At 42.0% G+C, this 27,383-nt stretch overlaps 1 protein-coding gene across 10 annotated transcripts in view; it reads right to left on the bottom strand.

The window, feature by feature from the left end:
* Positions 1-5,948: 5,948 nt before the first annotated feature.
* WDR35 (WD repeat domain 35) overlaps positions 5,949-27,383 on the bottom strand; it is a 79,062-nt gene continuing 57,627 nt past the window's right edge. For 8 of the 10 annotated variants that reach the window (XM_005297316.5, XM_005297315.5, XM_024101097.3 and 5 more), the window contains 12 exons: positions 26,179-26,389; positions 24,378-24,458; positions 24,115-24,251; positions 18,200-18,403; positions 16,647-16,793; positions 15,482-15,614; positions 14,881-14,991; positions 13,116-13,280; positions 11,492-11,632; positions 10,856-11,012; positions 9,942-10,182; positions 8,986-9,278 (listed from right to left, as the gene is read on the bottom strand). In XM_005297316.5, coding sequence (XP_005297373.1) covers positions 9,128-9,278; positions 9,942-10,182; positions 10,856-11,012; positions 11,492-11,632; positions 13,116-13,280; positions 14,881-14,991; positions 15,482-15,614; positions 16,647-16,793; positions 18,200-18,403; positions 24,115-24,251; positions 24,378-24,458; positions 26,179-26,389 — 1,879 coding nt within the window. In that variant the 3' untranslated portion in view covers positions 8,986-9,127. Of the gene's footprint in view, positions 9,279-9,941; positions 10,183-10,855; positions 11,013-11,491; positions 11,633-13,115; positions 13,281-14,880; positions 14,992-15,481; positions 15,615-16,646; positions 16,794-18,199; positions 18,404-24,114; positions 24,252-24,377; positions 24,459-26,178; positions 26,390-27,383 lie in introns of all 10 variants that reach the window. The other 2 variants (XM_042848689.2, XM_065587633.1) reach the window with 2 other exon arrangements.

Below are 27,383 nucleotides of genomic sequence, written 5' to 3'. Positions count from 1 at the left end.
GTCGCATTATATTGGGGTAGAGGTGTATTTATATTATTAGTATTACAGTAGTGCCTAGAGCAGTGATACTCAGCCTGAGACTCATGAGCTACAATTGCCTCTTTAATGTGTCTCCTACGACTCTTTGCAGCCAGTGACGGATTAGCCACTGGGCCAACGGAGCCCGTGCCCAGGGGCCCCGGCCAACTAAGGGACCCCAGAAGAATGGGTGCCCCCATGCCCTGACCTCGCTCCCCCTGCCTGCCCGGTGCTCCTGCTGGGGAGTGGGGTTGGGGTGTGGGGACTTGCCCTGCTCTGCCCGACTGGCACTCCTGCTGGGGAGTGGGAGAAGCCCCCGCACCCAAACCCCGTTACCCAGCAGGAGTGCCGGGCAGGTGGGGAAAGCCCCCGCACCCTGATACCATTTCCCCATCAGGAGCGCTGGGTGGGGAGGCGGGGGGAACTGCAGGCAGAAAGAGTGGGGAGGGGCCCCCCGCTTGCCTTGACCCAAGGCCCCACGAACACCTAATCCACTTCTGTTTGCAGCACATAATATCAAAACACTGTGAGATTTAATTATTAACTAATCTAAGTTATTAACCAATCAGGATGCTTTTACAATTTAATTGTAGTTGATAAAATAATAATACCTGGGCAGTCATTTTGCTGTGAGAATTATATAAACTAAGTATTTCCCCGTCATACTGTTTAAATATGAATGTATAGTACTATAGTAAATGAAATAACTAATTCACACTACTGTGTTTTTTTTTAGGTAATGCTGATCACTAATTTGGCTCCTGAACCACTGAGGTCTGAGTATCACTAGCCAAAAAGCTAGAGATTACCCCAAAAGGCTCACCATCTAATTTGAAACAAGGCACAAGTAAGAATGACAAATAAAAGGAGGGAAACGGGGATGGAGTACTAAGCAAAGAGTGCTCCACTGGCAGCCCCCATATCAGTGCCTCCCTCTTCCCCCAGCACCTCCTGCCCAGCAGTGGCCTGGCTAATCAGTATCTCTCCCTGCCCCCACACCGCCTACCTCCTGCCACGATCAGTTGTTCCGTGGTGTGCAGGAGATGCTGGGGGCAAAGGGGAGGAGCGAGGCCGGGGCACGCTTGGGGGAGGGAAGAGGCGGGGCGGGAAGAGGTGGGATGGGGGCAGAGCAGGGGCACAAAGAAGAAGGGCAGGGGTGGGGCCTTGGGGGAAAAGGGTGGAGTGGGGGCAGAGCCTGGGGGAGCACCCCCCGGCACATTAGAAAGTTGCACCTATGGTACTAAGGAAATGAAAATGAGATAATGCAGTTGTTACACACATGGTAACTATTGTACATGATGATGATTCCTGAAGGAACCAAATCTTTTATTTAAAATATTTTTTTTAGAGTCATGGAGTTTAAGGTGAGAAGGAATCACCAGATTATCTGATCTGACCTCCTGTGTGTCACAGGCCACCAGCACCACCCAGCACCTGCACACTAAACCCAACCACCAAAATTAGTTCAAAGCATTACAGCCCAAAGGAGACTAGACCAGAGATGGCCAAACTGCAGCTCTTTTAAAGCTAAAGTGAGGCTCGCAGAGCTCCCCACGCTTCCCTCCCCATTCTCCACCTACCAGACTTGGGAGGGGGAAAGCTCAGGGCTTCTGCCTTGCGGCAGGGTGGTGGGACTAGGGGCTTCTGCCTAGCAGGAAGGGGGGATCTTGGGGCTTTCATCCCCACAGGGTGTGCCTGCTGAAGTTCTGGGCATTGGCCCTGCTCCTTCTGAAGCCCCAAGCCCTGGTAAATACCTCCTGTGGGGCTGAAACCCTGAGACCAACCTCCCCCCAGAGCAGAAGCCCTTAGCCCCACCATCCCACTGTGGGGCTGAAGCCCTGGCAGGTGCCTCCCACGGAGCTGAAGCCCCAACACCCTCTTCCCACAGCACTGAAGCCTCAAGCCCCAGCAGGGCAGCTGGCCGGCTCCAGGGTCCGGGGCAGCTGCGCAGCAGAGTTCCAGGGCAGCCACGCGGCTGAGGTTTGGGGTGGGTGCCGCTGCCCTGCCACCTGGTCCCTGCGGCCCAGGTTATACATGTGTAATGAGTTGAGAACCACTGGACTAGACTGTTATGTGCCACAAGCAGAGAATAGGAGGGACCCAGCTGCACCAGTGCCTGAGGCTACCACAATGACAGACAAATGATTCACTGAAATACTTCCATGTAATCCTGGCAAGTGACTCTCAGCCACACGCTGCAGAGGAAGGTAGAAAAAACCTAAAGTTACTGCCAACCTGAGCTGGGCGAAAATTCTTTCCCCACCCCACATATGGTGATGAGTTAGACCCTGTAAGCAAGAACCAGCCAGCCAAACTCACTTCAGAGCCCTGGCCCTCTGTGACAGTCCATTATGTTCACTCTTTTTACAAGATTATAATACATTTTGCGAGATACCATTTGAAATGTCATAGCCTGCTGAACATTACTGTCATGGTGAAATGTGTGTATTGACACTGTATATGAAGTTATAAGACTCTTAGTATCATTTCTAAGACTGCGTGTCCGTCACAGAGGTCACAGATTCTGTGACTTTCTGTGACCTCCATGACTTCTGCAGTGGCTGGTACAGCTGGCTCCAGGGCTGCCCAAGCAGCTCGGCCAGCCTCACCGGCTGCTGCTGGGGCAGTCTTGGGCCACCACGCTCCACCCCACAGCAGCAGCAGTAGACTGTGTGTGGGAGGGGGCTCAGGGCTGTGGCAGGGGGTTGGGGTGTGGAGCAATGCTTACCTCAGGGGGGCTCCCCGGAAGCGGCTGGCATGTTCCTGCAGCTCCAAGGCAGATGGGCAGGGGGCTCTGCGTGCTGCCCCTGCCTGTGGGCACCACCCCCACAGCTCCCATTGGCTGCGGTTCCTGGCCAATGGGAGCTGTGGAACCGTTGCTAGTGGTGGGGGCAGTGTATGGAGCCTCCTTGGCCTTCCCTCCCCCTAGGAGATGTAGGGACATGCCGGCTGCTTCCGGGGAGCCACACAGAGCCGGGTAGGGAGCCTGCCAGCCCTGCCAACCCTCCTTCCCAGCACCAGTGGCGGTCCCAGGTTACTCCCCAGCACCCACAGCACGCCCCCGGGCCACTCCCCCGCAGAGTACCCGCAGCACTCCAGCCCAAGTTTTAGTTAGGGGTATATAGTACAAGTCATAGGTCACGGGCCATGAATTTTTGTTTACTGCCCATGACCTGTCCATGACTTTTACCAAAAATACCTGTGATTAAAACTGTGACGTTGTGCAGTCTATATGGTTTTATAAAAACTTGATAATAAGTCAATATAATGTAACTGAGATAGTTTTAGAGAAAATACGGTAATAAGTGAATGTAAGTAACTGGGATATGCCTCATGCAAAAGGTCTCTTGTAAGGTATCATTACAAAGCTTATAATCTACTGAGTGTGATCATCTGATTTGTATAAATGTACCACTCTTGTATCTAAAACTAGAAATATAAAATGTAACTCTGAGGGCCTATTGTAATTGTGTAAAGTATGGGCCATTAATGATGGTTTGGAATCTTGATGACTCCCATTGTCTGCAGATGGCTGTATTTACCTGTGAGTCTTCCTGTATATGTGTGTGCTGGCAAGTGAGTAATGAAGTCTTGCAGTGACATGTGATCATGTCACCTGAACTGGAATCCATCTTTAACCTGGTGCTTTTCCAGTGAGGGGGGGTGGAAACCCAGAGAGACAAAGAGTTCCCGCCTTATGCAAAAGATATATAAAGGGGGGGAAGAGAACAGAGAGGGAGAAGCCATCATGGAGAATCCCCTAGCTACCACCTGAGCTGCAACAAGAGCTGTACCAGGGGAAAGAATTGTGCCCAGGCCTGGAAGGTGTCCAATCTGAGAAAAGCTTACTGAAACATCTCTGAGGGTGAGATTATCTGTATTTAGTTTGATTAGGCATAGATTTGCGCATTTTATTTTATTTTGCTTGGTGACTTACTTTGTTCTGTCTGTTACTACTTTGAACCACTTAAATCCTACTGTCTGTATTTAATAAAATCACTTTTTATTTAGTAATTTACTCAGAGTATGTATTAATACCTGGGGGAGCAAACAACTGTGCATATCTCTCTATCAGTGTTATAGAGGGCGAACAATTTATGAGTTTGCCCTGCATAAGCTTTATGCAGGGCAAAACGGATTTATTTGGGTTTAGAACCCATTGGGAGTTGGGCATCTGAGTGCTAAAGACAAGCGCACTACTGCGAGCTGTTTTCAGGTAAACTTGCAGCTTTGGGACAAGTGATTCAGACCCTGGGTCTGTGTCTGGAGCCAAACAGGAGTGTCTGGCTCAGCAAGACAGGGTGCTGGAGTCCTGAGCTGGCAGGAAAAACAGAAGCAGGGGTAGTCTTGGCACGTCTGGTGGCAGCTCCCAAGGGGGTTTCTGTGATCCAACCCGTCACAAAAACACAGCCTTAATCATTACTGTAATATGTGCCAAGTTCAAGAAAAGCAGGCCCAAACTGGTTTCTTAGAAAGAAAGGACAGACCAACACCCAGACAGATGTTAAAAGAGTATCACCTGCTTAAGCAGCCATTTTCTGGCAGGGTGAAGGTGTGAATAAGAAATTTACATACCAGCACATCCCTAAGAGACTACTTGTCGCCTGCAGCCCATCTGGGGGTAATCCTCAAAGAGGGGAGAGTAGTGTGAGAATGAGAGGCATTGGCCTCCAAATCACCTCTCTCTCCATCCATCTCTACTCCGGCAGCTACAATGCTCGAAAGACAAAGAAAGCATCATTGAACAGGGGTGGGGATGGGGGGTGGGTCCTGGCTGGAAGACTTTTCAGCCAATACAGATTGCTGTAAACAAATGGTGAGACAAAACCTTTTTGCTTTTAAGTTCACTTAGCTTGTAAGTTAGGCATTAGCTTGCATTTTACTCCTTTTGTAACCAATCCTGACTTTTATGTATTATTACTTGTAATCACTTAAAATCTATCTTTTTGTAGTTAATAAATGTTTCGTATTGTTTTATCTTACCAGCGTGTTTGGATTAAAGTGTGTGGGAAACTCCGTTTGAGATAGTAAGGCTGGTGCATATCATTTTTCATTCATGAAATGAGGGACTTTTTATGAGCCTGCATTGTTCAGTACTGTGCCTGACAGTACAAGATGAACATTTCTGGTGGAAAGTCTGGGAACAGAGAATTTGCTGGTGTTCTTCTGCAGTGTAATTCATAAGTGGCTAGCTAGTAGCACACAGTGCAGTGTAGTGGGAGCAAGTTACATGCTGCAGGCAGTGTGTTAACTGGCCAGGAGTGGCTGTTCACCAGTAAAGCAGTGTAAAAGGCATCTCAGGTTGGAGAACTGAGGAGACACAGCTATTGAGCAGTCCCGACTGAACCCTGGGTAATATCACACCCTCCCTGTCCTATGTCCCATCTCCAGTTGTGGCCATCCCTGATACTTCAGAGGAAGATTTAAAAACAAAAAATGAAAAAAAAAATCCACCGAATACATGGGGATTGGGGGGAATTCCCTTTCTGAACTCTGCAGGTCTCTGGCTGAAACCCTGAAATGCTAGTGCAGAAAACACCTTTGAGCAAAGATCCAGGGGCACAAATAGTACAACTTCCCCACAATCACTGGCCAAAATTTCCTTTTCCTTCCCACAACTGAACTGAGTGCTGGCTGGCTGCTGCTCTCCTCAGAGGGGACAGCATTTCAGAGGTGCTACATGTGTATTTGGGAAGATCTGTAGGATAGCTCATTTTGACAGGCCCTCAAGAGAAACAAACCAAAAAAAAAAAAAAAGCATTTGTAAATTTGTCCACTTTGATGCTACTTCTTGTGTCATTTTTGTTGTATCTTAATGCTGGCACAGAATGACATGGCCTTATATAAAACTCTGATTTAATTTGTTTCTTTAACAGTGTAAATCAGTATCTATAGCTAGAAAACCAAAGAAATGAGAGCTCATCCAAGTATCAGTGTAGAAAATCAGATTTTATTTAATGGTATATTTTTCACATATAAACTTTTTCCATACAGGAGGGATAAACCACTCAAAAGAACAAAAGATTTAACTTCTGGATATTACAAAGGTAATTTTTCCAGCAAGAAAGACAAACCAAGAGAAAACAAGACTCCTGACAATCTTTCCTCAAAAATATAATCCTCCTTAAAGTGAATTTAGTGCTTGTGAAAGATACCAGACTGACGAGACTGAAAACTGAAGTGCTCTATCTATTTGCAGAACATGTACAACTGCAAGCTTCACACTCTGCCCGCAGTGGGGCTCAATTCTACAAAGTAGGAAGGATGACAGACTAATTCAGTCACCATATCCCCTCAATCGCCATTCTTACTGCCAAACAAGGATGACAACTATGATAGTGTGATATGGACACATTATCTGCCTACCAGTTGATTGAGGCTGCTAATTCGTATCATATAGTTCACTAAGAGCTGTCAGCTGGTTTCTGTTATTACTAACCTTGTGTGATTCAGCCTGGTTACCATAAAAGTGAAACAAACAGTTAACAATCAGAGAGAGAGAGAGCCCAAGAATTCAGATTATAAACCCTAGTTTCTTGGCAGATCACCTCTTATAGTTCCTTTGTCGGTACTGTACTTGTAAATAGGTGTTTAGAAAAAGACGGCAGCATAAATATTTGGTCCTAACTATAACTAGACTAGAATATTTTCATTGTAATACAAAAAAAAGTTCTAGGAAAATGTATAAAAGAATGATATCAAGGTTATAAAGGATGCTACTTTAAAATTGGTCCCATCTGGAAATTCTTTACTCCAAGGGTCCACCTGTGTATCTTAGGAAAACCAATATTTTTTCTACTGAATGTATATTACAAAAATGAAGACGGAAGCTCCCACAACGAAGGGCTTGTCTACATGGAGCAGTTAATGAACCGCAAGCTAGGGTGTTACAATGCATTAATTGTTCTGCAATAACTCCACATGGAGACATGCTTATTGTACACTAAAAGTGCCTTTGTGCACTTGAGCTTAATACATTTTTAAGTACATTAAGCTTAAACACCCCATTGTGACAAGAGATTTTGCCTCAGTTCCCTGAAATGCTTTACCAAGCTCTAAATGGGAAAATCTGCAGAAAAGCATCGGAAGGGGTTTAAATTCAGAAAAATTATAAAATTGCTTAATTGAACATAAAGTGAGTGGGGGTAGTGTCAGGACCCTTTGACATGCTTAGAACAGTAATTAGTTTTAAAAATAAAACTTTAATTAAATAAAAATTAAGAATAATTTAAATTAGAAAATAAAGTAATGGTGGCCATCGGGTATGTAATGTAGTGGGAAATCCCACAGGAAGGCATGGGAGCCCATAGAAATGAATGGGGATGATGCAATCAAGGCAAGGTATTACATCACTTCCTATGGGGAATGACTCTGCAAAACCCCATAGGAATACATTGTAGCCCATAGAAACCAATGGGACTTCCAGACAGGAAGTAGCTAGGGTTCATCCAAAGGTCAGCTGAAAAACCCCATAGGGATGCGTTGAGCCCACAGAAGTCTATGGGACAGGGGAGGAGCTTTCTGTACATGTGAATAATTAGCATATACTAATTAGTAATTAACATATGCTAATATATGGACACTGGCTGAGCTTGAGTGTCACATGTCAATACACATGCCATACATTAGCATATGCAAAACCATGAAAACTGATTAGCTATTACTTTATGATCGTAATTCAGCCAATGAGCTGAAATCATATATAAAGGCAGCAGCCAGCAGGCTACAACTCTGTAGGGGACCAGGACCAGCAAGAGAGCGGAGCTCTGCCAGACACCTCCAAGGAAGAAAAGTGCTTACAGGACAGTGGCTGCAGCATCAGCAAAACCCAGCAAGGAAGAGGCTGCTTGAAAGGCAGTTATAGCAGCAACAGCAGCAGCCCACCCAGGATTCCAGGGTTGCCCCTGGCAATGGCCATTTCTGCCACCCAGCCAGCAGGAGATCTCCGCAGCAGCCCAGCAGCAGTGACCAACAGGCTTCTGTCTCTCCTGCCCGAGGAGACTCTACCTCAGGAGGAGGCAGCACCGTACCCTAGCCTCAGACCAAGCAGAAGAACCATTGTAAGACGATTCAGAGGGATTTTTAAGAAGGCTTCCGTACGTTTAATTGTCTTTTATTTTTGCATCCTAGAGCGTGTGGGTTTAAAGTGTAAATAAAGCTGGATGCCTGTGGTCTGAGTGAGATCTCCCTACTCATCTAATGATTGCCTGATCAGCACTTGTTGCATGTTTAGTTTTTAAGTATTTAATGTTAATTGATACTGGCATATGTTTGTTATATTGTTATAAAATATAGAGTATTAAGTGTGTGATTATATTGTTATACTATATGTGACAGTCAATTGAAACTGTAATTGTAGTGCTGTCTTTATTTGCCACGCTGCTTCAGGTTTGTATTATAACTATATTACCTCGATCTGTACTTTTACTGTAACTAATCAATTCTAAATAAATATTATTTTTGTTTTCGAAGAATGTATTGCTTGTTGCCTATTCTTGATCGGAGAGCTGTATCTGTGTCCTTCAAGGGAAAATTGGCTAACTGTGGCTTTCCCTGGAAAATCCCTTAGGGCGCGCCCCAACCGGTAATACCGAAATAGATACATTGGAAATAAAGGGTTTCAGATTATTATGGCTTAATATAATTGAATCAAAATCTTCCGGTAACACCATGGGCACTCTCAGTGCGCAATAACAATATCCACATGGGGAGTCAGTGCAGAGTAGCTACTGTATTTTAAATTTATACCCTAGCTTACTGCCTAATAACTTCCCTGAGTAGATAAGCCCCTAGAGTGTCTCAAAGGAAACACAGATAGAGATAAGCATGCATTCATTTTGTTGGTTTTCAGTCTTAGGCCCTGTTTAGACTTAGAAAAAAACCCTGTTAACCCATTTTTATAAAAGAGGGTTCACAATTACATCTTCTTCGGGACTCCTGTCATTCTAGTTTCTTTCTAAAAAAATATTTTTCTCTAATAATCTTAGTAGCATCTTGTAACAGTATAGTGCCTGTATTACATTTCATAACTCACTTTGAAATCTTGAAGTCTTTTTTATGTTTGTAATGGTACATACACAAGGACACACACACAATTCTTTTTCTTTTACTAGGTCACAGAACTATGGCACAAAGGACAGAAGTTGTAATTGCTTATTTCTTGGGCCTGCACACAGTGCTTGCACACATTGCACATCCAGAACTGATACTCTGTGATAGATCTTCCTGTTGCAACACAGGTTGGAAGTTTCCCTTCTCCACTAAAAAACAAAAGAGAAAAAACAAACAAACACGTTGCTTTAGATGAAACCTGTTTGAGTATCTTAGTGATTTGCAAAACTTTCTTTGGCCATCTGTAACAAATTTAGTTTTTCTCTACTTAGATCTGCATCATTTTATTAGTAGGGGGCATAATTAAATTATGTGTTAGTGTATATTATTAATAGGGCTAGGTATGATAATCTTCCTGATCTGACACAGTACATACATTAGTCTAGAACAGGGATTGGCAACGTTGGCACGCGGCTCGCCACGGTAAGTACCCTGGCGGCCCGGGCCAGTTTATTTACCTGCTGACGTGGCAGGTTCGGCCGATTGCGGCCACTACTCGCTGTCCTGGGCCAATGGGGGCGGCGGGAAGCGGTGCGGGCGAGGGATGTGCTGGCCGCGGCTTCCCGCCGCCCCCATTGGCCCGGGACGGCGAACTGCGGCCAGTGGGGGCCATGATCGGCAGAACCTGCCATGTCAGCAGGTAAATAAACTGGCCCAGCCTGCCAGGGTGCTTACCCTGGCGAGCCGCGTGCCAACGTTGCCAACCCCTGATCTAGCATCAGCACTGAGAGCCAGCCGCTCCCAATATCAAATGAATGGATGAAAACTTCTGTCATCATCATAATAACAAAATCAAAATGTAGTCAGCCTACCCCTCCAGAAGACCATCCAGATCAGATTTTTTGGTATGTTTAGGACAGTGTTTAGTGAATATCTCCAGTGCAAGATCTTCATATTGCTGTCTCTGTTCAGGGCTAAGGGTTTCTAAGGATTCCAGTTTAACAAAGGCTTTTGAACAAGTACCAAATGCTCTATTGGCACACGCACAGAGAGCCAAAAGGGAATAGATCTCAACTGCAGGGATAATGTCTTCATAATCTCGCAGGTGAAGGGCTAACAAATGAAAAGAATGAGAAAGTTACCACACGTTCCCTTGAACACGAATACAACTTAATTGTACGAGTAAATTGTCTTCTTCATATCAGTTACCTTATGAAATAAAACAAACAAAATAAAGCCAATGAAAATAGTAGAGAGCACAGATAGTCCTCCCTATTTTTAAAGAAGAAAATTTGTATTTAATTGTGAATTGAAAATGAGTATATGAATTAGGCCCTTCAATACGGAGAGAAGGTAGAAGGCACAACATACCCAACTAACATCCATCGATTCCCCTGCAGCTCCAGGGCTCTGATGTGAGCTTCATGGAAGCATCATTCAATGCACATAAATGTGTGGTCAATAACAACCCTATGGGGGTTATCAAACCTTGTCAGATAGTGACAAGTTAAACTTCAGACATCTCCTGGTAACCAGCCCCTAGACATTTTGGTAAAATTGGTAGTTATTCTGTAGAACTACCCGATGCTCAAACTGGCAACTAACTTAGCACCTGCTGACAATTGTTCCAACACTGTTAATTATATTTCTCATGTTCTACATTACGTGGATCAGGTAATGGGTGGAACAAACATGACAAATGTAAATGGAATTAATTTGTTTTACAGGTTTGTGTGGCTTAGACTGATTTCAGTTTTCATGCCATCTATCCTGTAATAAATCCTACCTGTTTTCATTGCCGTGTCTACATAACCTTCATAGAGCTGTCTTTGTGCAAGTATAAAAAAATGATAAGCCTCAGCTCCTCGCCAGGCATTATCTGTGAGGCGATTAGCTGAAGAAAGAACATCTTCCTCTAGCAAACCAGCTAAAGCTGAAGTAGCCTAAAAACAAAGGAATATCACAGGTAAAAATTTATGTTTAAAACACTCAACAGGAAGAGGGAAAAGAGTTTTTCCTAGTCACTATACCTATTTTCTATGTTAACTTAGGAAAATGTATATATATATTGTCCTAAAATGAATTTCACTATTTATACTATATAGTACATGGTACAAATTTTCAGCCATGCAAAATCATTTGTATCTGTGTAAATTACAGAGTTGTGTACATGTCTGAAAAACTGGCCCAGAATTTGTCCTTGAAATAATGTTTCAGTGACAGAGTTACAAAACTCAGTTTAAATTGCTCCAGTTGCTTCAGGTCACCTGAAGAAGAGCTCTGTGTAAGCTCAAAAGCTTCTCTCTTTCACCAACAGAAGTTGGTCCAAAAAAAGATCTCCTCCCCCCGCCCAACCTTGTCTCTCTAATTTCCTGGGACTGACATGGCTACAACACCATAGAAAGCATTTGAGACACTTTACCTCTGAACTCTTTCCTTTAACTTTTCCCCTCTGTGCATTTTTCACTTGTTCATGGTACTGTTCTACAAGTAAAGCTGACAATACATAAAGCTTTTTGACTCGAAAAGGTTTAGTCCTTTTCTTTGCTTCTTCATCTGCAATCTTAAAGAAATAAAGAATGTGGAAAATTATGTCTCTAAAAATGAAAATTCTATTTCTTTTTTTTACAACTATATACTAAAATTATCTTAAAGATCTTTGTGAAACATAGGAAACTAGGTCAAAAGACCATTTTTTACTTGAATATTAGAATTTAATTTACAAACAAACAGATATATCTGAATATCATTCTCAAGGTTTTAAGTGCAGAATTTATATATTCTAGGTCTGTGGCTAACAGGCGTATAAAGCCAGTCCTCAGCTGGTGTAAATCAGTGTAGCTTTATTGAAGTCCATCAAACTACACCTATATACACCAGCTGAGAATCTTCCCCAACATGGTAACGTGAACTCTCTATAATAATAGACTCCTTTCAGAAACAATTCAGGTATAAATTAAAGACCTGACCCTGTGACTACCTCCATGCAGAAGGACTCCTGAAGTCAGTAGTATTCTATGCAGGGGCAGAAACAAGTTGTACAATTGGGGCCTTAAAAAAAAAATGGAACTGAATGAACAGGTTAAGACAAAAATATTGAGTTTAGGAATCCAATAATGTTTCTAAACATGACAAGAATGTGTATTATTGTTATATTCCTTTGAAGGGGAACAAACTTGAAAGAAAACATTTATTTGATCAGTCATTCCTGAATTCTCTTTGCTATATTTCTGAGTGAATGAGAGCTCACTCCCTTTAGTCTAGCTAGTCCTTTAGCTTGATCCTGTATTGAAGTCATGACTGCAGTAGATATGCTTGGCTACGGTTGAAGAGGTAATTCTATTAAACATTCCTATACTAACGTACTTAGAACTTTCTAAAAAAAAAATTACATTTTGAATTGAAATTTCTCATATTTGTTCTAAGTCAAGAGGTAAATTTAGAAAGTTTGATAAAAAAATAATATAGCCATTTTTCTATTACCTTGCTGGAAGGAAAAAACAAAACTAAAAATATATCTGCCTTTTATAACAAATATGGTTTGTAGACTTTTTTGCATTCATGCAACTAAAAGTGGCTGGATTTTTAAAAGTCAAATTTGACAAATTGATAGCTATCAGTGAGGACTAGAGTTTTTGCCATGAGAGGAGAAACAGTTTTAGAAATAATATATTTGTCAACATTTGCTGTAACAATTATATTTATATAGTGCCTGTCAACAAAAAATTGTCAAAAGCACTTTATAAACTTCAACTTGGATACAAACTGATTCAAACTATACATAGGGATCATCGCACCCACCTCTGAAGCTTACCAGCACAGAGCAACAGTTTTTGACAGGAAGTGAAGAAAAAAAATCTAACTGGGATTACTTGTTAATATGATAGTTCTGTAGTTACCGTGGCTTCCATATAATGATAACCATTTCCAGGGAACAAATGACTCACACCGGAAAATTTAAACACTACACAAAAGCAATTGATGCTAGCTAAATATAATTTTATTTCTGACTGGCCCATATTACATAAAATAAAAAACCATAATACCTTGAACATGAGTTTAGCAGCATCAAAAAAATAGTTGGCTTTACGATAGAGTTCTATGGCATCAAGGATTTTATTCTTTTCCAGTAAATGAGACGCATATCTAGCTAGCAAGGATCCAATCTCTTTCATATTGTGATTTTTAGCCAACTCAACGGCTTTATTCCACTGGAAATAAGAATAGTCACAATTATTCAATTTCATGTGTTTTCAATTATACACTAAGAGCACACTTTTCATGTATACGAGCTAAAACATCATTTTAGAACATTACTACAGTAAAGTCAAAGGAACTGGTAAATACAATACAACTACAAATATTTATGCCATCAACAACCTTGTGTTCATTTTTGTAGCCATTTGGAATGACTATTTCCTTATAGTCAAAATATCCTATCATGTTTTACACAGGAAAACAGAAGTTATGATTTTAATAAGCAAAGTATATAGCAAGCAATATTTTTTATTATTATTATAATTGGCACTCATTGTAGGAAGCCTCTGAAAAAGGCACAACGTGTATCCATCAGGAGCACTTTTGTTTTTGTGGATGGTATTTGTAGGCATCTGTCTCTCCCCATGTATTGAATAGGGAGCCTATACACTAACTCAGGCTTTGTGGTTCACAATGTTGTTCTTGTGATTTTCTGGGCACCTAAAAGTTAATCGCGTCACAATGCCAAAGTCCCTTTGTGGATCTGGTTCTCCTTGTCCATTTAGTCCCTGGCTTCTCTCCTGAGATAGCTAATGATGATCCTAATTGGTAAACAGATAATGCAGCTGTGCCACTGTAGCATAGATACTTACAACAGCGACAGAAGGGGTTCTTCATTGCTATAGTAAATCCCCTTCTCCGAGAGGCAGTAGCTAGGCTGATGGAGGAATTCTTCCATCGACCTAGCACTGTCTACACTGGGGCTTAGGTCAGCTTAACTTACATCTCTGAGCAACGTAGCTAGTGTCGGAGAAAAACTGAGTTCTCACTATTTTGTTTAGGTACAGCAAGTCAGAAGCTTTATTAACTCTCACATGTGCAGAGGAGAGAGCAAAGCAGGTCTCTCCCTGGTAACTAATTACAGCAAGCATTTATACCTTTCATTACAGAAATAATGAGGGACAGCAGCATTTTGTTTATACATAGGCCATCTTGATATCTCATTTCCTCACTTGTTTTGACTCTTACCAACATACAATTAGTTTCTATACCTTATCTACACAAGGTCTTCTACACCTTATCTATACTGAGGTCATGACTTCTTACACAGTTCTTTCTCACCCGCCTCACACAATCCTCGCTTCTACAAATCTCACGTTATCAGGGTTATCAGGGTCACAGCTAGCTTGACTCTTGCTAACAAAGACTGTCTCTTGCTAACGAAGCCTGACTCTTGCTAACAACCGTCATGCATTGCAGTTCCCTTCTGTCAGTTCTTTTCTCTGCTTCCACACTAGGTTAACCTAACTTTCCAGTAAAAAAAACGAGTAGTACTTGTGGCACCTTAGAGACTAACGAATTTATTTGAGCATAAGCTTTCGTGGACTACAGTGTAGACCAGCATGTAGTATGATCTGCCTCTCACAGAAGTCTCATACCCTAACAGTTAGTGATTGGTTTAAACACTAATGCATGAAGTTTTGAAGGGTACTGAAGAGCCATCAGATGACCAATATGAAATGAAATCTCACTGGGGATCAAGAGGTAAAAATCCCATTGTTAATTCTTTTTTTCATTCCAAGACCACCTTCTGCCAGCTGCCAAATTTCTCACCTGGTTGAGATGTACACAGGAATCTACTGCATCCTTTGGTCGATTACATTTCAGAAAGGCAATCACAGCTTGTTCACACATCCCCACTCTGACAAACATATGAGCTATGTCCTGGAAGACATCACAATTTTGTTATTATTTCTTTCCAGATCTTCAGGACAGTCCTTTTTTTAATTATGGGCAGTAGGGTTCTTCCTTCTAGGATTTAGTGCATATACTGGAAAATTTAGCAGAACAGAATAGGGTTGGGAAAGAAGGGAGTTATGGCTATGTTTGTCCAAAACAGTGTAATAAACTAAAAGGACATTCAGGTAACATGATTTGTCTTTACCATGTACTCTGGAATAATATACAAATCAGACTATTTTTAATTAGCTGTTACTCACTGGATCACTTCAGTTCATACTGATAGGGTCTTTCCCTCTTTCAGGATCAGGAATAACCCCAATCTTCACATTTCACGAACATTCCCTCTGTTGCTATTGCCAGAGGAGCTGAACCAGTGGTAGCAACCATGAGAAATTTGGGGCAAAAAAAGTCTAGTGCAGACAAGCTCACATGGTGAAAACCAAAATAACCATAATAATTTTCTTATACTTACAGGAAGTAACTTGTTATTTTCTGGAAGTGAATTAGCCAGATTCTCTAGTCCTTGGTAGTCTTCTAGCATGTAGTAACATTCAGCTAAACGTTCCTGGTTTCTTCCTTGTACATAATATTGTACAGCATTTATCCTAAGGATGAAAAAAAAGCCTACTAAGACAAACAAACTTAAATGTTAATATAGTGCTATCCGACTAAACACTAAGAAATAACTTGTTTACTAAGTACAGATTTGTAAATCAGAAATGAATATTTTCACCAGTTGGCTTTGTTTTCTGGCATTATATAAACAACAGAAATACAGCTATTATAGAATGCACAAGAAATTTAGCTTCAGAATTTCATTATGTCGCAGCAGTAACAGGATCCAATGGCTAGAGCAGAGGTGGAAAGTCAGAAAGCCTGGTGTTTATTACTCCATCTACAATGAGTGGACAAATCATTTATGCCTACATTTTCAGAAGTTAGCTGTGTTTGGGTGTCTCAATTTAGTTGCCCATAGTCTGATCTTCACTCCAGATGAAGTCAATGGGAGATGCAAGTGCTCAATATTTCTGAAAAATCAGGCCCTATGCATCTAAAGTTGGGCACCCAAAAATGTGGCCTTTAAATTCTGTGGGAGCTGACTCCTTTACAGGGGCAGAGTTAATGTAGTTTTGGTGGCCTTAAGCATGCAGTTATATACTGTGAGGAGTTTGGGTTTAAGATTAACCTTAACTCTGAAATTCTTCGGTCTTCTCTCTCTTTTTTGTCTGTTTCCCTACAACATACTTGTAAGGCATTTGGCCATTCTGTAACAAATATTTACTCATAACTTTTAACTCTAGCTTAACAAAATTGTTTGGCTAGGTTTTAAATTGAAGAAATTTTGTAGTGATTGGATTCCTGGCAGAGCTGGGATTATTGCTTTTCTGTTCTCCCCACTCTGAATAACAGTTCTCTGTGGAATTTCAAAGCTGCAGGTAGCTGTGGTACACATGCCCTATGAAACTTACTAGCTCTTCAAGGTGATAGGGCTGGATCATTCCAGTTCATTCCACATTCACACACTCTGCACTCCAGCTCCCAAATGTGCCCCCCATACTCTACGCTGAGCTTTACGAGGAGAGTCTTAATTACGAGGCAGCTATCACCACTTCATTGTTTCCTGCTATAACACATACCATTTTTGTCTGTCTGCAAAATAGTCTCCAATCGCATTATGTGCTTGCTCAAGAAGAGTGTCATCTGCATCGCCTGAGCCTGTTTTCAATAGCTGCAATACTCGAAACCAGTCTCCCAGTTTTATCCGTAGACCAATAGCAAGATCTCTATAAATATCAGAAAATATTTGATAACAATACAAAAAGGAAAATAAAATAGCTGCAGAAATTCTTGACAAAAGTATTCAGAAATACTACCCCTGCAGGCGAACAGAAAGGAAATATGAAAGACTTATGGCCTGGAGACTTAGAGTGGCATAAAACTTAAAGGAAAACTACCCTGATTAGTTATCATGTCTTAGACAGTTAAATAAATAGAATATATGTTTAAAAATAATTTTCAAAAGACTATTTGAAAGAAAAAATTACTTATTTTGATCTAGATTGTGATGGTCTTTATGCAGCTTTCACAGTGGTGGGGAAGGGAATAACGGACTGCCCAGAATTCCAGCCCTCTGTGTAGTAGCTGCTACTGAAATGCTCTGTACAGCCATGAGGAAGGGTATACATTGTATCCCTTAAAGGGGTGTCACATACTGTGTAACCAAAGAGCTCTGGGAGGCATTCTGCCTCACTGACACAGAATGCCCTCTACAGGCTAATCATGTATTGTGTAAAAAGTTATTTTCTTTATCAGCTTTAAATTTGTTCCCTTTCAGTTTTATTGAATGTCTCCTTGTTCTTCTAGTATGAGAAAAGCTAATGGAAGCTTCTGACCGACATACCTTACACTATTTGTTATTTTAGATACCTCTTTCATATCCCTTTTTATCTAAGCTTGAAGTCCCAGTCTATATATGGAAGACTTTCATGCCTCCACTGATTTCTCCTCCATCTCTGGACCCCTCTTTCAACTACATCTTCTTGAGATGGGATGACCAGAACTAAACACGGTATTTCAGCTCAGGGTGTTCTCCTGGTTTATAATATTTTCAATATTATTTTCTACCTCATTCCTTTGAATCCTAAAAATTTGTTAGTCAAAAACAAAAGCAAACTATAAGCCTTGAGCTGAAGTTTTCCTTGAGCTGTCCAAATGTCATCCATGGTGTGCTCCCTTGTGATTACTGCTAATTTAAAAACCCAGCAATGTGTATGTGTAATTCAAAGAAGGTAGGATTTAGCTAACTAACAGCAACTAGTTAACTGGCTAACTAAGTTTAAACTGTTTCTTTATATTTTGGAATCTTAACTAAAACATCTACAGACTAACATTCAAAAGTCTATGAAGATTTAAATCTGATACGGATTGCTATATAGATCAATTAGAGAAGAGTGGAAGTAAGACTGTTTGGAATGTGTTAATTTAAATAATAAAGGGATTTGTAATCTACCAGTACAGCAGTTTTCTCTATCTAACCTTGTTCTCTTTTTCAGAACTTGAAAAAGCCCTCATTGCTTAAACATTCCCACTTTTTTTAGTGCAAGCATTTATTTGATCTATTTTTTCTTTAGTTGTTGCTAAAGATTGCTAAAGTTGTTGCTATTAGTTCTTTAGTAGTTTATGCAATTACCTTCTGTCCATATCCAAATACATTCTTTCAGCTTCTTCAAATCGGCCAAAGTAAGCTGCCACTTCAGCTTGCTTCATTGACTCGCTCTGCAGATTGCCTAGGCACTTCACAAATTTAATGCCTTGATAGTCTTTGCAGCGCACAAATGCTTGTTCAGCAGTTTGTAGGTCTAGCTTCTGAAGAGCGGCTTCAGCCAGGAGACGCCTGTATGATAAGCACAAACAGAGTCACAGAGTTTAAGGAAAGAAAGGACCACCAGATTTAATCTGACGGCTGTATATCACATGCCACCAGCACCACCCGGCACCCGCAATCTAACAACCAAACTGAGTTCAAAGCATACAACCCACAGGAGACTAGACTTATGTGTCACAGGCAAAGAACAGGAATTATAGCTAGAAAAGCAGCCATACTAGGAAGTCATATTAGGAATCATTTAACTAGTCAAGTTAAAAAAAAGACACCTAAATTAGGGCTAATTCAGCACCCACTTCTAGCACCACTAATCTCAATGTGGGTGTATGCCACCACACCTAATGTGGGTGCATGCCACCTGCACTTAGGATGGAAGAATCCCATGCACTGCTACAGGCTGGTGACTGACTGGCTAAGCAGCAGTTCTGCAGAAAAGGACCTGGGGATTACAGTGGATGAGAAGCTGGATATGATCAACAGTATGCCCTTGTTGCCAAGAAGGCTAATGGCATATTGGGCTGCATTAGTAGGAGCATTGCCACCAGATTGAAGGAAGTGATTATTCCCCTCTATTTGGCACAGGTGAAGCCACATCTGGAGTATTGAATCCAGTTTTGGGCCCTCCACTACAGAAAGGATGTGGACAAATTGGAAAGAGTCCAGCAGAGGGCAACAAAAATGATTAGGGGGCTGGAGCACATGACTTACGAATAGAGGCTGAGGGAACTGGGGTTATTTAGTCTGCAGAAGAGAAGAGTGAGGGAGGATTTGATAGCAGCCTTCAACTGGATGGAGTTAGGCTGTTCTTAGTGGTGGCAGATGACGGAACAAAGAGCAATGGTCTCAAGTTGCAGTGGGGAAGGTTTAGGTTGGATATTAGGAAACACTATTTCACTAGGAGGGAGGTGAAGCACTGGAATAGGTTACCTAGGGAGGTGGTGGAATCTCCTTCCTGAGAGGTTTTTAAGACCTGGTTTGACAAAGCCCTGGCTGGGATGATTTAGTTGGGGATTGGTCCTGTTTTGAGCAGGGGGTTGGACTACATGACCTCCTGAGGTTTCTTCCAACCCTAATCTTCTATGAGTCTATGATTCTAACATCCAGTGGAGTGTCCAGTTCCACTGAATGTATTAACACAAGCATGCATTCATCAGAAATTAATGGTACAAATAATTCAAAGGATTTGTAATGGCTTCCACTTCTAGTTCATCTGGTCAAGACTACTCCAGGTTGGGTAGGGAGTCAGGAACTTTATGTCATTGTGTTTTACGACTCTTCAGTAGAGCTAGGTGAAATTTTTTATACAAATAGTTTATTAACCAAAAAAATGCAGTTTCAGGTTGACCAAAACTATTCACTACTTCGTGCTGAGTTCAATGAATGACAAAAGTCAAACTGTTTTGGTAATGTTGAAACCCAAGTTCAGATCCCTACTCCATTGGAGCAGGGACCTACACTTGAGTCTCCTACATCATACTGACATTCACAGTGGCAATTCATAGTCATTCATATGACAAGGAATAGTCATTGGGCCAGGGAAAGAAAGTGAGAATGACTCTACAACCTGGTAGTTAGCACACTCACCTGAGAGGTGGGAGACCCAAGTTCAAGTTCCTCTTTCACATCAGGCTGAAGGGGAACTTGAACCCAGGTCTCCCATATCCCAGATGAGTGACCTAACCACTGGCTTAATGCCTATAAGGGAGACATCATCACCTTCTCCAGTTATTTTTGTAAATCCTTTCTTTTTGTCAAAACACCTGAAAATCTAAATGAAATTTTTGGGTTCAAAATGACACACAAAAATTCATTTCCATATTACCAAAATGTTTGGACTCAAAAATTTTCATTTTGATAATGTCAAAATGTTTCAGTTAGTTTTGACAGACACTAGGACTCATAGAAAATTGATAAGGAAAGCAAAGGGACCCAAGGAAAACACAGGCCACCAGAATTAAGGTCAATTAAAAAAAGAGCGTTTTTTTAGTATAGTAGGAACAAAAAGAATCCTGACAATAGTATTAGTTCATTACTAGATGGAAAATGGTAGAATTATCAATAAAAATACAGAAAAGGTAGAGGCGTTCAATCAATACTTCTGTTCTGCATTTGGGGGGAAAACATGATATATGATGATGATGATGATGATGATGACAACACACTTTCAGTTCTACTAGTATATCAGGAGGACATTACACAGTGGCTTCTAAAGTTAGACATTTTTAAAATCAGCAGGTACAGACAACTTGCATCTAAGAGTTTTAAAAGAACTGTCTGAGAGGCTGGACCATTTTTTAATATTGATTTTCAATAAATCTTGGAACACTGGGGAAGTTCCAGAAAACTTGAAAAAAATCTAATGTTGTGCCAATATTTTAAAAGGATAAACAGGATGACCTGGGTAATTATAGGACTGTCAGTCTGACATCAATTGCAGGCAAGATAATGGAACAGCTGATATGGGACTCGATTAATAAATAATTCAAGGAGGGTAATATAATAATTAATGCCAATCAATGTGTATTTATGGAAAATAATTTCTGTGAAGCTAACTGATTTTTTTTGGATGAGATTACAAGTTTGGTTGATAAAGATAACAGTGTTGACGTAATGTACTTAGTCTTTTGTAAGGCATTTGATTTGGTACCGCACGACATTTTGATTTGACATTTGGAAGCTGAAGCTAGACAAGTTCAGACTGGAAAGGTGTAATTTTTTAACTGTGAGAGTAAATTAAACACTGGAACAGTTTACCAAGGATTGTAGTGGATTTGCCATCACTGATAATTTTTAAATCAAGATTGGGTGTTTTTCTAAAAGCCATGCTCTAGGAATAGTTCTCTGGGCTATTTTACCCATGAAGTCCGACTACATGATCACAATGGTCCCTTCTGGCTTTGGAATCTATGAATCTATGACACCGGGTTTTTGTTAACCTTTCAGTTTGCCTAAAAACATTAGATAAATGTCATTTTCAGTTCAACCCCAAACAATTTTTCCCCCTGGATTGTTTGAAATTGGCAGCAAACCAAAAATTCCATTATTCACCAGCTCTATTCTTCGGTGGCCTATGTGAAATACACTGATGGTCTTTGTTCAGATTCATGTTGATATGTCTTCCACACACAAATTACAGTAGACAGCCTTGATGACAGTCTCAGCCAGGGGTGACGGAAGCTCCCTAAACATGTGTGCGGGGGACCACCAGTGCCTGAACTGTGGCCCTGCTCCCTGCACCATCCCTTCCCCCGAACTCCTACCCTCATACCACCCCTTCCCCCTGAGGCCCTCGCCCTTCTGTCACCTCTTCCCCCCAAGACCCTGCCCCCCACTTGCTCCTCTCTGTCCCCTCCCCCTGTCGCTTGCCCTTACAGCCGGAAAAAGTGATGGGACCAGGGCCCCTGGCCACCCCTGTTCCCGTGCCCCTGGTCTCATCTTGTAGGCCCAGAAGTAAATGCACCATGGAGGGTAAATTATCCCTCTCCATCCTTATGGATGATAGCTGCAGGTTAGCATTGAGGTACAGTGACAGGGCAGTGTGGGGAGGCTGTCACTGCACTGCCCATGCTGTTCTGAAGATAAATAAAGGATTTCTACCTCCTTGTCAATCTGGCATTTGAATGAACTCTAAACTGTATTACAAAAACAAAACTAAGTAGGGCTTAGACCCTCAACATATTGAATGAGTCAGTACAACCAGAGCACTAACTGCATAGTGCTCCAAGATTACTTGGCAAAAACAGGACCACTACTGCTCCAGTCACTGGACACCCACAACAGATACATCAAGCATGATCTACATCAGGGGTTCTCAACCTTTTTCTTTCTGAGCCCCTCCCCCCCGCCCCCAATATGCTATAAAAACTCCACAGCCCACTTATGCCACAACTACTGTTTTTCTTCATAGAAAAGCCAGGACCAGCGTTAGTGGGTAGAAAGCAGGGCAAGTGCCTGGGGCCCCAAGCCACAGGGGGCCCTTTGAAGCTAACATGCTCAGCTTCAGCTTCAACCTCGGGTGGTGGGGCTCCGGGCCCCAGGCTTCAGTCCCATGCGGTGGGGCTTTGGCTTTCTATTCTGTGCCCCAGAAAGTCTAATTCCAGCCCTTCTTGGCAGAGCCCCAGTGGATCCCACACCCCTGGTTGAGAACCACTGATCTACATCAACCCAATATTTGCTGCATCAAATTAAGGAGAATAGCATCAATTCAAGTCTTGTGCTAGTCCCTAGATCTTGTGACAACCAACACAGAAGGGTTACCTGGCAAGTGAAATGGATCTGCTACATACTCTTCTCATTTCTCAAGTTGCAGCAGTAGGTGCATTATCCTACTTTTATCTATAATTTATTTGCTCTATAGCCAGCATTTATAGTTTCGGATTGTAAATCTGTTCTATATAAACATGTGCTCTAACAGAAGCATGGAGCTCACACAGTCTACCCTATTGTTGTTGCAAACACAGAATGCATGATCCTCCAAATTTTGAAGAGTCACAAGAAGAACCATAACATCGGGGAACATAACGATTTTGTGGATGACAGACTGCTGTGGGACATGGCAAAAACCAATTCAAAGTTGTTGGTGGCGTTCACAGAGCATCTGCACATGGTGGAGTGCTGCTTCTGGGACCGAGAAACGACCACTGACTGGTGGAATTGAATTGCAATGCAGATTTGGGATGATGAGCAGTGGCTGCAGATCTTTTGGCTATGAAAGGCCATATTCCTGGATCTGTGTGGTGAGCTCGTCCCAGCCTTCCAATACAGAGACACCAGAATGAACTGCACTGACAGTTGAGAAGCGAGTGGTGATTGCACTATGGAAGCTTGAAACATCAAATTGCTACCGGCCAATGGGAAATCATTTTGGAGTTGGAAAATACACCGGAGGGGCCTTTGTCATGCAAGTGTGCAGGGTCGTTAATCGTCTTCTACTATGCAGCACTGTGACTCTCAGTAATGTGTAGGACATAGTGGATAGATTTGCAGCAATGGAGTTTCCAAACTGTGGTGGGGTGATAGATGGCATGCATATCCTTATTTTGGCACCAGTCCACTTTGCCACAGAGTACACCAACAGAAAGGGCTACTTTTTTATGGTTATGCAAGCATTGGTGGATCACTGGGACATTTCACTGATATCAATACCGGCTGGTCAGGGAAGGTGCATGACATTCGTATCTTTAAGAATACAGGACTGTTCAGACTGCAAGAAGGGGCATTCTTTCCCAACTGGTGGAACCACTGGTGATGTTGAAACGCCAATAGTGCTCCCCTGGCTCATGAAGCTCAACACCAGCCACTTTGACACCACCAAAGAAAGATTCAACTACCAGCTCAGCAGGTGCAGAACGACAGTTCACTGTGCTTTTGGTAGATTGAAAGGGAACTAGCATTGTTTACTCACAAGATTGGATCTCTGTGAGAAAAATATCCCAATGGTTATAGCTGTCTGGTGGTGTCCTGCATAATATCCGTGAGGCAAAGGTGGAAAAGTTGCCACAGGAGCGGAGAGTGGAGGTGGAGCAGCTATCTGCTGAGTTGGATCAAACAGACACAAGGGCTATAAGAAGAGCTCAAAATGGAGCTATGTGGCTGAGGGAGGCCCACTATGTCTTTCTACAATAAACTAGGAGACTTGTTTAAGAAGGAAAAGCAGATGAAAAGACAGGTTTGTAATCAATGGAAGCAGCAGAAGAAAGGATTTTGAAAAGGGATTTTACCAAAGTCTAGGATGTGGATTATCTTCTATGAATTGGGAAGACTCCTCAATCCCGACCTCCTCAATCAATGCTCGACTGTCTCGTAGCGATCGGATCTCAAAGTTAATGATGTATTCTTTGTTAGGATGTTCAGGATTCTAAAAGAATGAAGTAAAAGACTAAATTTTACTCAATGTCTTTGCCACCCCTTAGAAACTGCCATTGTGCAAATCATGTTACATAGACACTAAGTTTTTCTAAAACAGAAATTAAATTACACTTACTTTCAATATTTCATCCAAAAGAACAGATTTAATTTCTAAATCTTCAAAGTTGCAAATATATCCAGAAGTCTGAATGGGTTCCTTAAAATAAATATGGTTAAAAGGTAATGAACAACTTTACATAAATCTGATAAAAGTTTCATATTTGTTTGCAGAGTTGTTGTAGCTGCGTTGGTCCAAGGATATTAGAGAGACAAAGTGAGTGAGATAATATCTTTTACAGGACCAACTTTTGTTGGTGAAAGAGACAAGCTTTCAGACTTACGCAGAGCTCTTCTTCAGGTCTGGGAACAGTACTCAGGCTATGTCTACTTTAGTGTAGATTCTTACTACAGCAACAAAACGGGTTCTTCCAACACTATTAAATCTACTTCTTTGAGAGGCAGTAGCTAGGTTGACAGAAGAATTCTTCCGTCGACCTTGCGCTGTCTACACTGTGACTTAGGCTAGCTTAAGGTCTTTTGAAGGGTTCCTGTGAGGAGCAGCAGGCAGACTTGGAGCCACGTGCCTTCCGCCCAGCCCCCCAGAGGCCACAGGGGTGCATTGGCCCCTTCCAGGAGTGACGTGGGGCGGGGGCAGGCAGGGAGCCTGCCTTAGCTTTGCTGCGCTGCCCGACGTAAGTGCCGTCCGGCGGGAGGCCACACCCCAGCCCTGAGCCCCATCCCAGAGCCAGCACCCCATACGCCTTCCTGAACCCCATACCTCCTCCTTCACCCCAAACCTCTGCCCCAGCCCTGACCCCCTTCCACAGCCAGCACCCTGAACCCCCTCCTGCACTTCAAACCCCCTCATGCACTCGAAACCCTTACCTCAGCCCTGACCCCCTCCCAGAACCAGCTCCCCAAACCTCCTCCTGCACCCTGAACCCCCTGCTCCAGTCTTGAGTCCCCTCCCAGAGCCAGCACTCCAAACCACCTTCTGCACTTCGAACCCCCCTGCCCCAGCCCTGACCCCTCTCCCAGAGCCAGCACCCTATACCCCCTCCTGCATCCCAACACTCTTCCCCAGCCCGGAGCCCCCTTCTACTCCCAAACTCCCTCCCAGAGTTTGCACCCCTCGCTCCCTCATGCATGCCAACCCCTGCCCCAGGCTCAGCCTGGAGCCCCCTTCCGCACTGTGAACTCCTTGGCCCCAACCCACAGCCCGCACCTCTTCCCAAATCCCAACCCCTTGCCCCAGCCCGGTGAAAGTGAGTGAGGGTGGGGGAGAGCGAGCGATAGAGAGAGGGGGGGATGGAGTGAGAGGGGTGGGGCTTCGGGAAGGGGGCGGGACTTCAAGGAAGGGGCGGAGTAAATCCTGGGTTGCCCTTAAATTCAAAAAGTGATTTTGGGCATAAAAAGGTTGGAGACCACTAATGTATAGAAAATTAAAATTTGTATATTATTTAGGACAAACATGTTTTTCTATATCTAGATTATAACAAAAAGGTCAGATGTGGATTTAACTCTCCATGTTTTAACATAAATTTACAATAAAATCCTAGCCAGGATGATATCTAAAATAAATATCAATAAGCACTATTTTTTGTAATCTTATAAAAGCAGAATATAAGTAAAAGCAGATGTTCCTTTTCATTTTTCTAACATATCTGGAGTTTGGCAATTTATTTTTTGTAAGCAGCACTTACACAACAGAGCTAGCTGGTTTTTGAAACTTCCAGATATAGGCCCTGAGATTCAGCAAGGTATGGAAGTACTTGCTTAACTTTAAGCTTGTAAGAAGCCCTACTAGTCACAGAATTCCAAATGTACAATATGGAATACACTGTAAATGACTCATTTACTTATGCGGATTGTTTTACCTCAGGATCCAAGTTTCTGAAAACATACATTCTTGTTTTCTCCATCATAGCAAACAAGTCTGGATTATCTTTGGCCCATTTCATATCCCAGACATCTTTGCGCTCCAACTTCAGCTGCTCGCCTACGATTTGCTGTCCTGTACTGTCTGTTACCCGCGTATCCAAGTCAAAGAAAGTTAGAACTCCAGAAAGGTCTATGATAGCAAGACGACTAACAGAAAATGGTGTGGGGGGGGGGGATGAAATGAAACAGCTGATTAGTACTATTCAAATCTGTAAATTTACAATCATTCTGCAACAGACAGAATAAACTAGATGCTGGAGGCCTGATTCTGATCTCTCAGTAATTTTACACCAGTGTCATTTCACTGATTTCAATGCAGCTACACCTGATTTATACCAGTGTGAGAAAAGAGTAAGGCCACAGAGTGGAAAGAATGAAATAAAGACACACAGTTCCAAATGGCAGACATTCATCTACACATCTAAGGCCTAATCCTGCAAGGTACTGAATGTATTCAAATCCCATTCAATGTGTATTGGGGACACCCAGTACTTTACAAGGGCTCAGCAAATTGTAAAATCTGACCCTCCACAGCTGACTTCATGATTGCCATACCAGTAAGATGCACCATGTATTATGCCCAAAACCAAATGTCAGTTTTCAAAGATAATTCATTTTCAAAGGTACTTTTAAAATTTCTTGTACTAAATTACTGCCACATTTTACAGTAAGCATTGACTAGCAAATATAATGAAATATTCCATTGCAGTAAAAAAAGTTCACACATCTCTGCATCACTGGAAATCAACATTTCTTAAAGTTTTTGACAAACTTTAAGAAATTATATTTTAACAGTATTTTAAACAATTGCAGACATTAACTGGATTATCCTTCAATATATTAGCTTGACAATCCTAAAGAATTCCCTGTATAAGAAGTTTCAAACTAGAAGATTAAAACACCAGTTTTGAAAAGGAAAGCTTCCAATTATAACTTCTGCATCTTTAACATAAAAAGAATGAAATGAGAAAATCACCGCATATCATCTGTCAGTCGCGTGCAAATAAGTCCTATTAATCCTAATGGAGACTATATATGTGCATCAGTGGGAGAAGAGAGCCAAATCGGGATACAAGAATAACAATGTTAATGAAAAATAACATTATTAGTGAAATAAAAAACATTTGGCACCTAAATAGCA

The sequence above is a fragment of the Chrysemys picta genome, chromosome 3 (genome assembly GCF_011386835.1).
Source record: "Chrysemys picta bellii isolate R12L10 chromosome 3, ASM1138683v2, whole genome shotgun sequence".
Classification (NCBI taxonomy): Eukaryota; Metazoa; Chordata; order Testudines; family Emydidae; genus Chrysemys; species Chrysemys picta.
Note: the sequence above shows the minus strand (reverse complement) of the source record. Positions and strands in the feature narration are given on the sequence as shown.